Here is a 15,717-nt window from a genome sequence, read left to right on the forward strand (position 1 = left end):
AGCAAATACATGGGAATGTTGCACGGACATTGCTAAAAGTTTGCATAAGGGTGGCAGCCAGAGGAATCTGTTGTGTGCATTATATTATTTTTATATGTTAGCAGTGTAAGGGAGAGTTTCAGTGTCAGGAATCAATATCACATATGGGGCCCTGAGATATGTTAAAGGTTTTCTTAACTAGGCATTTTCTTGGTTTTCAGGTATTGAACGAGCTAGATTTGCAGGTAATCAAACTTAATTCAAAACCAGCAACTTTTTTGGTGGTGGGAATATAGATGCACATGTGTGTGCGCATACGCGCAAAATTCTATGCAGCCAATGTACCAGTCTATCTAAATATTGCCAATGGTTACATGGAAATATCATGTAAATAAACAAACAGTCTCCCTAGTTTAAATACTGTTAAATAGGGCTCATAAGGATTACAGTTACACGCAGAAGGCAGAATACTTTAATCATGTTGCTGTGCTTCCTTGTTTACTTATTTAGATTCAGATAAAGGAAGTGGTGAGGCTGAATAGCTGACAAGTTTTCTGAGAAGAGACCATTTTGTACTTAGAGGAAGCACTTGCTCTCTTGGATATTCTTGCACCATAACTCAGAAATAAAAAGCAAAACGGTTTAACAAAAGATCTGGGCATTTCTTAGGCAAGTGGATTATTGAATTTGCTGCAGGTAGCCATAGGCAGAAAATCTATGGCTGCTTGTTTCATTAATACTACTGGCATGAAAATTCTGTAACTGCTTAGAAAAAAAGAGCTGAAATGGATTTACAAAACATTCCCTATCGCTCAGTGGTGGTTGCTTGGAGCCCAGATGACCTGGCAGACTACTTCAAAAAAGTAAGTTTTGCTGTGTTTTGTCCTAGTATGGTGGAGTAGCAAGTCACTGTAACACTTCTGTGCTAAAATAAATCCATAAATGAATGAATATTCTTTTACACTAAGAGCAGAATTTGTTGCATAAATAATATCAAATTATCTTTTTGAATAATCACAGCAGATGCCACTTCAGAAAGGGATTATACGTACCCTGAAGCCCTTGACGAATCCTGAAAAAATGTATTCTAAATCAATAGGAAGAGAAAGTGATGGCTTCTCAGAAAAATCATCTTATCTTTGGTACCAATGTCTTGCTGATGTATCATTCGGTTTGGATCTGAAAAGTTAAGGATGCTAAATCTATTTTTTAAGGTAGAAAAGCATTATATGCAGGTCTTGTAAGGCCTCTCCAATGAGATAATTCCTGTGACTTTCAAAATTAAAGATCCTTACTAATCAAGATGCACACATGATCTCTGATCTGGACTGAATTGCTTTCCTAATTAGTGTTACAAAGGCTTGTTATATGTCAGGGCTTGGTTTAGAATCCACAGTACCTTGTCTTTAGTAGAAGGGAAAAACAGATTCTCAATCTACAGATCACCTCATAAGCGTCAATCTTTGAACAAGGATGTTCGAGCAAAAGGGCTATGAAAACTTGCTTAGGTTGACACACAAAAGAGTTCTTCAGCATCTGAGTTGGGGTTTTAAAAAGGGAGCTAGGTGCTCAGATTCAATGAGCATTGGGTGCTTAAATCCGAGTCTTGGACCCCACATCAGGCCTTTTGAAGGGAGGTGATGAACTGAGCTCCCATGCTAGCCCGAAAATGAGGCCTGAATGATTTTTTGTCTGAACTCACATAAACAGTGCCAAAGACTTCCTTGGGACATTCCACAGGGTTGAGGGCAGCATCTGTGCCTAAGGAAAATTACTCCAGGGTATAGCAGAGGGCTAGATGGAGGGAGAGAAATGATAGACATTCTTTCCTCCAAAATAAATACAATGTATAGAATATTATCCCTCCCCCACCTCTTAGCAGCTGCTCCTATTTGTAGAATGCCCATGTTGACACCTTGTCTTTGAAATTAAAAGCATTTGCCAATAATAATATAAATAGTGATAATAATTCTTTGGAGGGGCAGATTTAAATAAAAAGTGATCCTGCTACCCATTGCCTCCCCCTGCCTCAGGAACCCAACTGACCTTCTTCCTCACCCTCCCCATCTCATTTCCTCATTCTTCTTCCCTGCTTAGGAGGTTGATGTTTCATCAGGCTTCCTACACATCCCCCCTTCACCTGCTGTAGCTTTTCCCCTAACGCACTAGCCTGGACATTGCTGGGACTTTCACACCTTTTGATACCTCTTCACCCCCGATGAGCTCTTAAATTTCATTTTGCAGAATGGAGGATTTTACACACTGGGGGTGGGGGTGGGCGACAAATGTAAAAGAATAGGCAAAACTCAGTGCTGATTTACGCCCTGCAACCTCACTGATGCTAGGAAAACTGCAAAGGGATGTATGGCAATGCTGAGTTTGGTCCATTTTTACTGAATCTTAAATCTAATCACTTGTACATATATTTTCCATAATTTCCCCCAGGTTTTTAAATAATCAGCAATACCTCCCTATGTTTCCACTCTGGCTATAGTGCATGTTCACAACAAATTCCAAAACCTTCATTACAGTCTAGAAATTTAAACCCAAAAGGTTTGCCAAGGCTTTCAATCCATTCCAGCAAACCAGTTTCAAGTGGATGTGGGACTAATGTAAAAGAAACCTAGGCCAGTTTAATTTTTGCTACTGAAATCATGCAAAATTCATGGTTTCAACAGCTTTCACTGGGTTTCGTTTGAGGGAGTTGGGACAAGTTCAAAACCAAAATGCAAAGTGAAGTTCATGGGTAGCAAAGGTGCACAGATCAAAGCCAAAGCAAACGTTTGCCGGATTGCCTGAGAAGTGAAACCGCCAACTTTGCAGTACTCTAGTTCCAACTGTTTTGCTCCTGCTTAGCTGTGTAGTAGAATGAAACCAAGATCTTGAGATATCTTAAATGAGACAGATCTTATTGTTATTGAGAACTACATTATTTAAATCCTAGTTCAGCAGATTAATAAGCTAAACACACTTTTTAACTGGTGCACGGGTTTTATATCACCATTAACTGGAAACTATCAAGTGGGATGAAATGGGTTCCTGGTATGAATTACTGATCAGTTTATGCTCTGAGGAGCAAGGAATGATATGATATATATCTTTCATACTTATATGGCCACCCATGACTGTAATATCGGAGAACCTCACTCTCTTTAGCCTATTAATCCTCAATGACATTCCCTTCTTCAGATGGAGAACTGAGGCAGAGGATCTTGCCCAAAGTCACACAAACTCTGAGCATGGATCTGAATCCAAGTATCTCAAATCCTATGCCCTCACCACTGGATACTCCCTCACAATTTGTATCATATAGAGTGTAATTCAGGATGCTATTTGTTATACTTAGGAATGTGTGGATCTTCTTTTGAATCTTACTGATATATTTTCCTCAAAATATCATGCAGCAGTGAGTTCCAAAGGTTGAGATCCACATTTTCAAAAGTGGCCACTAATTTTCTCTGCCAAAAGGGAGATACCATGGGGAGGATTTTCAAAGGCTCTGAGCAATCCCAAATCCAAATAAAATCACTTCCTCCAGTGTAAATGACCACACAGAGTGTAGGTCAACAGAAAGAAATTCAGGTCTCCTGACTCCGTAACTCTCTACCACATTTAAAGCTTTTGATCAATAGGGCTATTAAACTAAAAGGCTTTCCCCAAAACATCCTGTGTTCAGAAGGAAGCGATAAAGGGCCACAACTAATTTCTCAGACTTTGAGAAAAAGGAAGAAAGTTCACAATTGTAAATTTCTAAATTCACTTAAAACCAGAAAATAGAATTTTCACCCATTGGCAAAATCATAAAGAAAACCAACTTAGGTCCCGGTTATACAAAACACTTCCTACCAGGTATAGCACTTACTGCCATGAGCAGTCCATTGCAGCCAGTGTCATGGTAGTAAGTACTATGCCAGGGAGGAATTATTTGTAGAATTGGGTCCTTCATTTGTATAAAGTCTTTAATACAACCTGAATCCCAAAATTATTTCCAGAGTTAGGGTCCATTGCTGCAAATACATGAGTAACTGGAGCCTGCTCATGCAAGTAAAGTTTCTCATATGCATAAGTGTTTTCAAGATCAGCCCTTAAAACAATACACAGTTACAAGCTTAGATCACGTTCCCTGTTCTGGAGCAGTATAAAGGAGATAGAATGCTCCCTGGGGAATTCTACCAGTGCAGGAGTGTTCTCCTAGCGGTATGGGGCAGAATAAGTGGCTATGGAAAGCAGACAACTTCAGGGGTCTTACTACAGTCCAGACAAGCCCCTAGCCAAACCATGTTTTGGAGTGTGCAAAGGCAGCAAAAAGCCACCTTTGTGCTCCCCAACTTGAGTTTTACCACCTCTGAACCTGATCCAGAGTCCATTGAAGTCAATGGAAAGTCTCCTATCTTCTGTAACTAAAACTGAGCATTAACTCTTTGGACATGTAAAACCTAACGGCTGTTCTCTCATGTTATCCCAGGTATGTTCAAATACAAATTTTAAGGAGCACTCTGTAAACATCCACAAAGCCACTATATTCTCCTCTTTCAAATCTTTCCTCAAACACTCCTCTTCCATGATGTCTACAAAACACTCAACAATGGCTAGGCAGCTGCAACTGCTGATGATTATAATCATAATCCTCTGTGACCTTGTGCCCCCATCTGTTTATTGGGTTAACCTGGAATCTCCTGTCTTATATTTAATTTGCACGCTCTTTGAGACAAGGGCAGCATTTTCATTGTGTGTGTGGATGCAACTGCCACAATGGCGTCCCATTCTAGGAGGGCCCCGAGACGACCCCTTATTGCCAATAATCTTAATAATGAAGAGAAGAAAGTTAACAGATCATGTACAAAGTTACAGGTGTGCCATTTCAGCTTAGAGGAGACGTGTTAGTTATAACAATTCTGAATGTCTAGTAGCTGGGAGCAGGACACCCTTGTTCCATACTCCTTGGCTTTGAACATATTGCGCCATACTAGTCCAAGATATCTGCAGTTTGAAAGCACAGTGTCAAGCTCATCTGTTTTCCAAAGCTTTTGTTTCACATGGTGATTGCAGGGAATTTGTTCATCTTCTTTTCAGGGAAGGGCAGGAGTGGTGTATTTTTTAAAAATGTGTGCAGAGATTGTCTGATGGGGCCTTTTCATACATTTCTCAAGAAGAATAAATCAGTAAATAAATAAGGGGCCAGGTGTGTTGGCCATAGTAAGGGGCAGCCTAGATCTGCACCATGCAAGCGGGAGCAGCAGAGGACAGGGGCTGCAATTCTGCCTGGCCCTGATGGCTTTGTCTTGATTAGGACACAAATATAGCTAATACAGTCTAGCTAAAAGCTCTAGACATGGCTGTGCAGACTTCAAGATGTACTAGATTGCTTTGGGACTGAAGCATATGCTTAAAGCTAAGCTTGTGCATAAGTGCTTTGCCGAATTGAAGCCTTAAACCACTCTTAGATTTAACCAAGTGTGTAACAACAATCTTTTTCTCTCCATTCACAGTTAAAGTATAAGGACTGTGAAAAAGTCGTCAGAAAACACAGCATAAGTGGACAAAGGTTTTTGGTAAGTGCAACAATAAAATTCCATATTCACAATATAATTGTCACTTGTCTTCCCCTGGGGTTTGCAATTAAGGACATTCCTTGTGTTCTTTGTGCCGCTACACAGTTGCTTACATATTAAGGCCCAGATATTCAAAAAGGCATTTAGGCACTTAACTCTTATGGACATCAATGGGAGTAAGATGTCTACATACTTTTAAGGATCTGGGCTTAAGATCTACATCCTGGTTTTACACCAAAGATCATTGTTTTAAAACATGGACACTGAACACCAGGACCCCCATGGCCGCATTTAGCTTGAATCCATTTTACATTGTTTTTTAAAACAGAAAGTGAAGGTTCACAGCAGCAATATTTGCTTACATTCTTTCTGGTCATTTATAGGAAATGCTTGTTTTTCATGTATTAGCAATAACCTACAGCTTGTCAGATTTCCCCACCCACCTTCGCAGAACAGTGCAACCCACTTGCCTGTAAAAGCTAACCCTCTGCTGGAGACTATTTATGCCAAGGGCTGCCATTTTAAGCCCCTATGAATAAAAAATTATTGTTTTCTGAAACTGTATGTGTAATCAATAGTATTTAAAATCACCACAACTAGCAGACCAAATTCACCAGGGATATAATTCAGTGTTGCTGCACTGAAATTAATAGATATTCTTTGATTTATCCCTGCAATTCATCTGGCTCAACAAACCCATATTTCTCATTTGTACAGTTGCCATTATCTGGTCTTAATTCCACATCAATTAACAGCATGTAGGTTGACATTTTTATTTTGATAAAAACTTCATAATTATCTTTAAAACTCAACTTGGAAATGATCCTAAGGCACGATCTGCCCTTGTCTTTGATGGAAAAGAGCACAGGACTCACAAAGTACAGTGGGTCTTTGCAAGTGAACCTTGAATCAGAACCTAATTTTGTCCTTTGAATGTTTGCATATTCACATGCACAGATCCTACTGGTAGTCAGGATTCAGGTCCCAGTTTTTAGCCAGGAGAAACAGAGTTTTATCCATGTACTGTGACTGCCCTAATGTAAAATAGAGTGGCATTAGAGAGTTGTGCCTTTTCCTCAAGCAACATAATCTACGTATGTCTCTCCACTGTTGAAAATCTGATCTCATCATAAACATAATTATCTGGATGAGATCTGCACTCTCTAGAAATGGCAGAATCCTAATGGGTCAGTCATTAAACAAGGGGGCTGTTCTCAGTCCCCTAAGTGCATACGTTATTTCAAATTTCAGAGATAAACAGTCCAGATGTGGTGGTAGGATCTGGCTCTTATTAAAAACCTTGTTGCAGAAAAAATTTTACACTCTATGTGGGGTATTGAACATTAGTATAAGATTGGTGTTCTAGGGAAATGTACCTTAAATTATGTATATTAGAGGCCCCAACGTGATAATTGTCACAAAGACTTAGTGACAGCCCCGCCACAAAGAGTTTATAATCTAAGCAGACAAGCCAGACAAAGGATGGAAAAGGAAACGAAGGCACAGAGAAGGGAAGTGACCTACCCAAAGTAGCTCAGTGATAGAGCAAGGAATAGAACTTCTGTCTCCTGTAACTTACTCAGTGCCTTATACATTGTACCACACAGAGATTTATTAGCCTAATAATTACTCACTGTCATTAAGTGGAATTACAGAGTCCTGTAAATCAGTGTGAGGATATATACATAGGTACACAAAGTAATAAACTGACTACAATTAGAGCTAATTGAGAAAAAGGGAAGTAATTTCACAATTTTTCACTCTGAACATTTTTAATTTCCCCCCCTCAAAATTCTAATTATGGACCAGCTCTTTAATTAGTCAAGAAGGAGGAAATTTCACACAAATTTCATTACAATTCTTCCTTGCTTCTCGTTTTTTGTTTGTTTTAAATGTCAAGTTTTGAAAATCCATCAAATTTTTGCAATTCAAAACATGTCTGCTAAAAATGAAAGAGTATTCCACCAGGATACCACCTTCTGCTGGATAGAATGAAAACTGCTCTACTGTACATTATAGGTCTTATTCAGCTCGAGTACTAGAACTAGAGTTAGGCAGGAAACATTTTTCCTATCCTGTGAAAATTTTCAAGATTTCAAGTGTTTTGTGTGCATCAGAACAAAACTGAGACCTTTCAAACTCTTTCATTAAAAAAATAAAAATAAAAATAAAAACAGAAAAAAACCCACCCAGAATAGGCAACAGCCTGATGGTTAGGGCACTCACCTGCAATGTGGAAGACTCGGGGATTGTCTACATGATGCACTAGTGCACACCAGCTTTAGTGTAAATTCTAATGCGTACCAGCATGTTGTGCACTAACTGTCAATGTGGAGCCTGCTGGCATGCACTAGTGCACATTGATGTAGTCTGGGACTATGTCAATGCATATTAGGGAACTTTTAGTGCACAACATTAGTGCACACTAGAATTTACACCCCAGCTGGTGTGCACTAACACACCATGTAGACGAGCCCCTAGGCTTAAATTCCTGCTCTGAATCATCTTCCAGGTGTGTGCCCTAACCACCAGGCTATTGCCTGTTCTGGGGTGGATCTCTCACAGTGGCTCCTGCTGAAGCTATTGCATTTTGTATAAATAACTCTATCGTCCAATGGTTAGAGTAATTTATATAGAATCCAAATATCTTATAATGTCGGATAAGGATAAGTCTGTAAATTGAGAAACACGACTCTGGATCTGTTGAGTAACATGGTATCATTTTTGCATCTCCGGGTTCTTTGTACGGCTATGTGAATGAACGTGACACCTACAGACATTCACCATTAGTAATGTCTTTTCCTCCAAACATAATTTGGCAGCTTCTAGTGACTGGTTTGATATGGAAAGACACCTGCTATAAAGAGAATCTGGAATGCCAGGCACTCATTTGGGCTTTGGGAGACACATGTTCAAGCCCCTGCTCTGAATCAGAACTAGTCATTCCATCCTGGCCCCAAGAAGATTTGTGATGAATGAAAAACCTTTTCCTTGCAAAACTCCTTACCAGCTCTACTAGACACCTGTGTTTAAGAAAAGGAGGATCTGAGTTCTAGCTCTGCTGTCACTGTGAAGTCCTCAGTGATCATCATGGTGAGCAGCAGAATGCCATTTCTGAAATACCTACGTGGCCAAGGATCTTTGACTCTTGCATTGTTTACCAAGTGCTTATGATACATAACCAGTTCAGAATGTTTTTCTGCAGAAATGGCCTCGCAGATTCAGTGGTTGATCTCTACTAGGCAGGCCAGTAGCTGCTGCTTCCTCATTTCTCCCAATATAATTTTTGTTTGTTTTTAACTTTTTGCCTACTTGGCCATTTTATACTAGAAAACATTCTGCTTACTGCAGATGCAAAGCACAAGTGTAACAGTGGGGAAGAAGTGACAAGGAAAACTGCAGCTTGCAGAGCAATGTGTAAGAAATCAACTGCTTTTCTTTAGGGTAATTGTCTTTCTAATGACTTTTGTAAGATGTAGAAACTGCCAAATTATGTTTGGATAACCCGATACTGTTCAGAATGAATGTCTGTGGGTTTCATGTTCACTCAAAAGCCATACAAGCAACATGACAATGAAAAAATGGTGCCATCCCAACAAATGCACTCCCTGGTTTGAGTAATGATTTTTACTCTGCTGACTACCTGCATGGAAAAATCCTACAGAGTATATTAGGGATTAAAGCAATAGGATTCTTTAGACATTAAAACTCTGTAGAATTTAATGGAGAGACATGTTCTTCCTACAGAATTTTTAAACCAAGCTACTGAATTTAACAGACAATCACATTCCTTTAATAGAGTTCTAACGGTTGGTTTAAATGTATTATTAAATTTTATGATTCTATAGGATGTTTCCCTAAGAGAAATATATATTTTACCACATTTCACTAATGTTAGCTCTCCAGAGCCAAGGGCACCTCTGGGGACAGCAGCCTGATTCTGCTCTAGGCTGAACATTCTTCAATAGAGTTGTTGACCAAGTTTAATTAGAGACCACTTATTTCTCATATGAACCAGGAAAATCCCAGCCTGACTTTCAGGTTCCAAGAGGAGTTTTGAAAGCTGGCAGTTTAAAAACACATTTTTACTTTCAAAACTGATCAGATATGGTCTGAAGCGGACACCCATTTATGGAATCCCACAATGCCATTTTAAAGTTGTTTACCATGTCCTTTTAAAAGCACATATAACATGCAGATCTTTCACTTCCCTCATATTGAGCCAAATTATGCCATTGAGACACTGGACCCTGTTGGAGGTAACGTGGAACTGCACCTGATGGGAGGGATGGGCACTTCAGGAAGATGCAACTGCTTCTCCTGGTGCAGGAGGCCAGCTCCTTGGGGGAGGGGAAGACATCGCTTCACTTCCTCTCTACCCTCTTTGGCACAATTTAAGGGAGGGAGCTGTTTCTATGACAGTCACTGGCCCTTGCACAAGGTGTGCAAAGAAGCAAAGGCAAGGCTCCTTGTGCCCGTCCCCTCCCCCCTCCCCCGCCCCCCCTACCCCCCCAGAGATTTGAGCTAGGCCAGGGACAAGATAGCCCTTTAATTGTAAGTATATGAAAAAAATCCATCAGCTCATTTCCCTAAAAAAAAAGAAAAGAGTTTAAAAATCAGCTAGTTTTGTGCAAAACATTATGAGTTTTTACCTTAAGCCCCTGCATACGTTTTAAAATTTCCTTGTGTAACCAACACTATGCTATTATTTTGCATCATTATTACATCACGTTCAAGGAGTCCTCCAAACACATGATACCAATGGTGCCCTTAGGACTGTGCTAAGCATGTTGTCATGGCAGGTAACAAATATATCTGTGTAAAACCTTCATTGAAAAACCATAGTGCAAAACTTGCCTGGCTTCAGAGTGTGTTGCCAGCATAGGACTCCTGACCCAGTCAAGAAAACCTGGCCCCCATTTTATGGTTTCATATTGACACTGTGAAGTTTACAGTTTCAGATGATTTTGCTGTGCAGCTTGGAGAAACTGGGTGATTTCAAAGGAGTGCCGCCTGGAGTTTTTGAGTTGGTTCCAACCTAGGCTCATTGCAGAACAAAAACGTGTGAACGCAATGTGAATCAGAGAACTCTTGAGAGCCAAAACCACAGAGCATTGCCCACTTCTGCCTCCCACAACCAGGAACAGCTCTTTTCATTTAAACATACACGCACACTGCTTTTGAAATGGCAATTGTTTTAAAAAAAATGTTGGGGGAAAAAACCCCACCTTTTTCTGTAGGGCTCTCTGAGAGAAGCAGAGAATTCATGTATTGCCAGCAGAAGTGTTATGGCCATGGGTGAAGACATCAGTAGACTCTATGAACTGTGTTTGGAGTTCAAGTCTGTCATCATGGTTAGATCTCAAGGGGAGGTGGATCTCCACTTTCTGTGTGAATTGGTGCATAGAGATGGGATGTATTATCTCAAAGGATATTTCACTTCCTTGGCACCACAGACAACAGAGATTTATTAATCAGTGGGCTAGATGCGTCCAGTCCTAGGGCAACATTAAGTGAGGATCAAGATCTGGCAAAGCAGAGAGAGAGAGAGAGCGAGAAAGGGAGAGGGGAAGGCAGAAGAACTAATAGAGAATTTTTTCATTAAAATGTGTGTCCATCTTTGTTCTGATTTAAGCTGCTTGTACATTTCCCTAGGGACCATGGGATGAGCTTTTGGATCACGTGGTTATAGTTTGAAATGCATACTTGTGTATGCTTGAAATTTTGCCTGTTTGCTCAATATAATTCCAGTAACTATGACAAGCTACAGGGAAAAGGCTGTTGGAGGAAAGGTTTTTTACATTGCCCCTAGGTACAGCAAGTCAACATTTTAAATCTCAGCCCACAGTAACACAGAGTGTCAACGGAGCAGCATAGCACCAGCAGAGACCCAATTACAACACAATATGGCATGGTACCTAAGCACACACCTAAGTTTAAGCATATATGTAGTGCCATTGACTTCACGTTAGTGCTTAAAGTTAGGCACATGCTTAATATTTTGTTGAATCGAATCCTAAATGCTGAACAGGGGCTTAGGTTTGTACCTGTTCTTCATTAGTTTTCTACTTATCATGCAGTCCTGTTAATTGTAATGTTTTGACACATGAAAGAATATTAAAGCTTTCTTATCTCCCAAGCTGTTACGTGGACAATTTTGTAACATATAGCATGTGTGTTTCTGTTCCAGAACATGTCTGAAAATGATATTCAGAAATTTCCCAAACTGAGTGTGCCGTAAGTAAATCCAAACCAAATCTCATTTTTCAAAATGGATGATATGTTGAGTGGGTTGGAGATATAACTCCTGGACAAGCACAGGGCAAGTGGATGGTGAGGCCTTTAAAACATTGATCTAGAGACCTGCTGTTTGTGTTGTTTCAGGAAAGGAAAGGACACATTCCTAGAGAAAAAAACAAGTGAGGAAAACATGGCATTTGTCATTGTGTGGAAAATAACCAGATACAGATTAAAAAACCCATTGGGGAAATATTCAGAAATCTTTGTAATTGGCCTCACCTTGCTCCCATTCAAGTTAATGACAGAACTCATTACTGACTTCAATGGAAGTAGTTAGGTCAATGCTGAGTGCTTTTGAAAGTACCACCTGTTGAGTATGATTTCATTGCTTAGTTGGAAAGAGGACTTCCATCCTGAAAACATATGAAATATGTCAAATTGAACACTACATCTAATGTAGTTACTTTTTGAACGTTTTTCATTATGCCCCACCATGTTTAGATACCTATTAAAGATAAATCATACTTAAGACTGGAATAGCTTTCCTGTGCAGCTGCGGGTAGATGATTGGAAGGCATTTGAATCAATTTATATATTTTCCATCCATCATAGCAAGTTATTGATTAAAATTATATTTGCATTACATTAACACTGAGTAGCAGTGAGTTCTGCTGTGTGCAAGACTTCACCATGAAAGATAAAAGTTTCTTTGCCTGTTCTGTAAGATACCCCTCATTCTTTTGGTCTTGTGAAATAAATAGTTTTCAGTTATTTGATGATCTCTCCCTTTCTTGTGTTCTGCTGATCCCCTAGGCTTGCATTCGTCTTGGGTTTTTTTGTTTTATTTAATTACATATTTTTTATATTTTAGGGCTTTGGGATTATTCTCTTTCAAATAATATTAGTCATTAAGAGTGACTTGAAAAAAATAATGGAGATATATACAAACAGATATATTAGGGTCTTATGTGAGTAATATACATAGGCAACCTAAATATAGGAGTTATTGCCAGATCCCCCTAACCTTTATTGATTTTGAAAAGATAAATTATGTCCATTGTATTTTCTTTCTCCACTTTACCTGTGGTAAAATGTGAGCAAACTTGTCTTGTATGATCACTTTGTGCTTTTCACTAAGGACTTGAATTTGGCAACAGTGGAAAAAGAGCTGTGAACACCAGAGCTCAAGCTCAGAGAAATGAGTAAAGTAGATTCTAAAAATGCTTGAAAATAATAAATCCAAACCAAAACTGTAGAATTAACAAGATTCATAATAGAAAGAGCGAAAGCAACAGAATAAGGACAGCAGACTTAAAAAAGAAAGCAGGCTAAAATGTGGGGAAATGGCAGCTGATGTCCCGTTGGAAGAAAATCTCAGGATGGAAGGAGGTCGGGAAAGCTAGGAGTTTCTCAAAGAAGCAATATTAAATGATCATAGAATCATAGACTTTAAGATCAGAAGAGACAATTATGATTGTCTAGTCCAGGGGTTGGCAACCTCTGGCATGCGGCTCCCCAGGGTAAGCACCCTGGCGGGCCGGGCCAGTTAGTTTACCTGGTGCGGCAGGTAAACAAACTGGCCGCAGCAGGTAAACAAACTGGCCCGGCCCGCCAGGGTTTTACCCTGGCGAGCTGCGTGCCAAAGGTTGCCAGCCCCTGGTCTAGTCTGACCTCCTGCACAACGCAGGCCACAGAATCTCACCCACCCACTCCTGTATCAAACCCCTAACCTATGTCTGAGCTATTGAAGTACTCAAATCGTGGTTTAAAGACTTCAAGGTGCAGAGAATCCTCCAGCAAGTGACCCGTGCCCCACGCTGCAGAGGAAGGCGAAAAACCCCCAGGGCCTCTGCCAATCTGCCCTGGAGGAAAATTCCTTCCCGACTCCAAATATGGTGATCAGCTAAACCCTGAGCATGTGGACAAGACTCACAAGCCAGACACCTAGGAAATAATTCTCTGTAGTAACTCAGATCCCACCCCATCTAACATCCCATCACAGGCCATTGGGCATATTTACCACGAATAGTCAAAGATCAATTAATTGCCAAAATTAAGCTATCCCATCGTACCATCCCCTCCATAAACTTATCAAGCTTAGTCTTGAAGCCAGATATGTCTTTTGCCCCCCACTGCTCCCCGTGGAAAACTGTTCCAGAACTTCACTACTCTGATGGTTAGAAACCTTTGTCTAATTTCAAGTCTAAACTTCCTGATGGCCAGTTTATATCCATTTGTTCTTGTGTCCACATTGGTACTGAGCTTAAATAATTCCTCTCTCTCCCTGGTATTTATTCCTCTGATATATTTATAGAGAGCAATCATATCTCCCCTCAGCCTTCTTTTGATTAGGCTAAACAAGCCAAGCTCTTTGAGTCTCTCTCCTTTCATAAGACAAGTTTTCCATTCCTCGGATCATCCTAGTAGCCCTTCTCTGTACCTGTTCTAGTTTGAATTCATCCTTCTTAAACATGGGAGACCAGAATTGCACATGGTATTCCAGATGAGGTCTCACCAGTTCCTGGTATAACGGTACTAACACCTCCTTATCTCTACTGGAAATACCTCGCCTGATGCATCCCAAGAGTGCATTAGCTTTTTTCACCGCCATATCACATTGGTGGCTTATAGTCATCCTGTGATCAACCAATACTCCGAGGTCCTTCTCCTCTTCTGTTACTTCCAACTGATGTGTCCCCAGCTTATAACAATAATTCTTGTTATTAATCCCTAAATGCATGACCTTGCACTTTTCACTATTAAATTTTATCCTATTACTATTACTCCAGTTTACAAGGTCATCCAGATCTTCCTGTATGATATCCCAGTCCTTCTCTGTATTAGCAATACCTCCCAGCTTTGTGTCATCCACAAACTTTATTAGCACACTCCCACTTTTTGTGCCAAGGTCGGTAATAAAAAGATTAAATAAGATTGGTACCAAAACCGATCCTTAAGGAACTCCACTAGTAACCTCCCGCCAGCCTAACAGTTCACCTTTCAGTACGACCCGTTGTCATCTCCCCTTTAACCAGTTCCTTATCCATCTTTCAATTTTCATATTGATCTCCATCTTTTCCAATTTAGCTAATAATTCCCCATGTGGAACCATATCAAATGCCTTACTGAAATCGAGGTAAATTAGATCCATGGTCTTTCCTTTGTCTAAAAAAATCTGTTACCTTCTCAAAGAAGGAGATCAGGTTGGTTTGGCATGATCTACCTTTTGTAAAACCATGTTGTATTTTGTCTCAATTACCACAGACCTCAATGTCCTTAACTACTTTCTCCTTCAAAATTTTTTCCAAGACCTGCCATACTACAGATGTCAACAGGCCTGTAGTTACCCGGATCACTTTTTTTCCCCTTTCTTAAAAATAGGAACTATGTTAACAATTCTCCAGTCATATGGTACAACCCCTGAATTTACAGATTCATTAAAAATTCTTGCTAATGGGCTTGCAATTTCATGTGCCAGTTCCTTTAATATTCTTGGATGAAGATTATCTGGGCTCCCCGTTTTAGTCCCATTAAGCTGTTCGAGTTTGGCTTCTACCTTGGATGTGCTAATATCTACCTGCATATCCTCATTCCCATTTGTCATCCTACCGTTATCCCTAAGCTCCTCATTAGCCTCATTAAAGACTGAGGCAAAGTATTGTTTAGATATTGGGCCATGCCTAGATTATCCTTAACCTCCATTCCATCCTCTGTGTTTAGCAGTCCCACTTCTTCTTTCTTTGTTTTCTTCTTATTTATATGGCTATAGAACCTTTTACTATTGGTTTTAATTCCCGTTGCAAGATCCAATTCTACATGGCATTTGGCCTTTCTCACTTTATCCCTACATGTTCTGACCTCAATAAGGTAGCTTTCCTTGCTGATCCCTCCCATCTTCCACTCTTTGTATGCTTTCTGCTTTTTCTTAATCACCTCTCTGAGATGC

General features: G+C 39.9%; 1 protein-coding gene across 1 annotated transcript in view; it reads left to right on the forward strand.

Moving 5' to 3' along the window:
* Window positions 1-499: 499 nt before the first annotated feature.
* Window positions 500-15,717, forward strand: part of LCP2 (lymphocyte cytosolic protein 2) — a 51,722-nt gene continuing 36,504 nt past the window's right edge. Inside the window, exons 1-3 of the mRNA XM_065554852.1 lie at window positions 500-842; window positions 5,469-5,531; window positions 11,722-11,768. Coding sequence (XP_065410924.1) covers window positions 765-842; window positions 5,469-5,531; window positions 11,722-11,768 — 188 coding nt within the window. The 5' untranslated portion in view covers window positions 500-764. The remainder of the gene's footprint in view (window positions 843-5,468; window positions 5,532-11,721; window positions 11,769-15,717) is intronic.

The sequence above is a fragment of the Chrysemys picta genome, chromosome 8 (assembly GCF_011386835.1).
Source record: "Chrysemys picta bellii isolate R12L10 chromosome 8, ASM1138683v2, whole genome shotgun sequence".
Taxonomy (NCBI): Eukaryota; Metazoa; Chordata; order Testudines; family Emydidae; genus Chrysemys; species Chrysemys picta.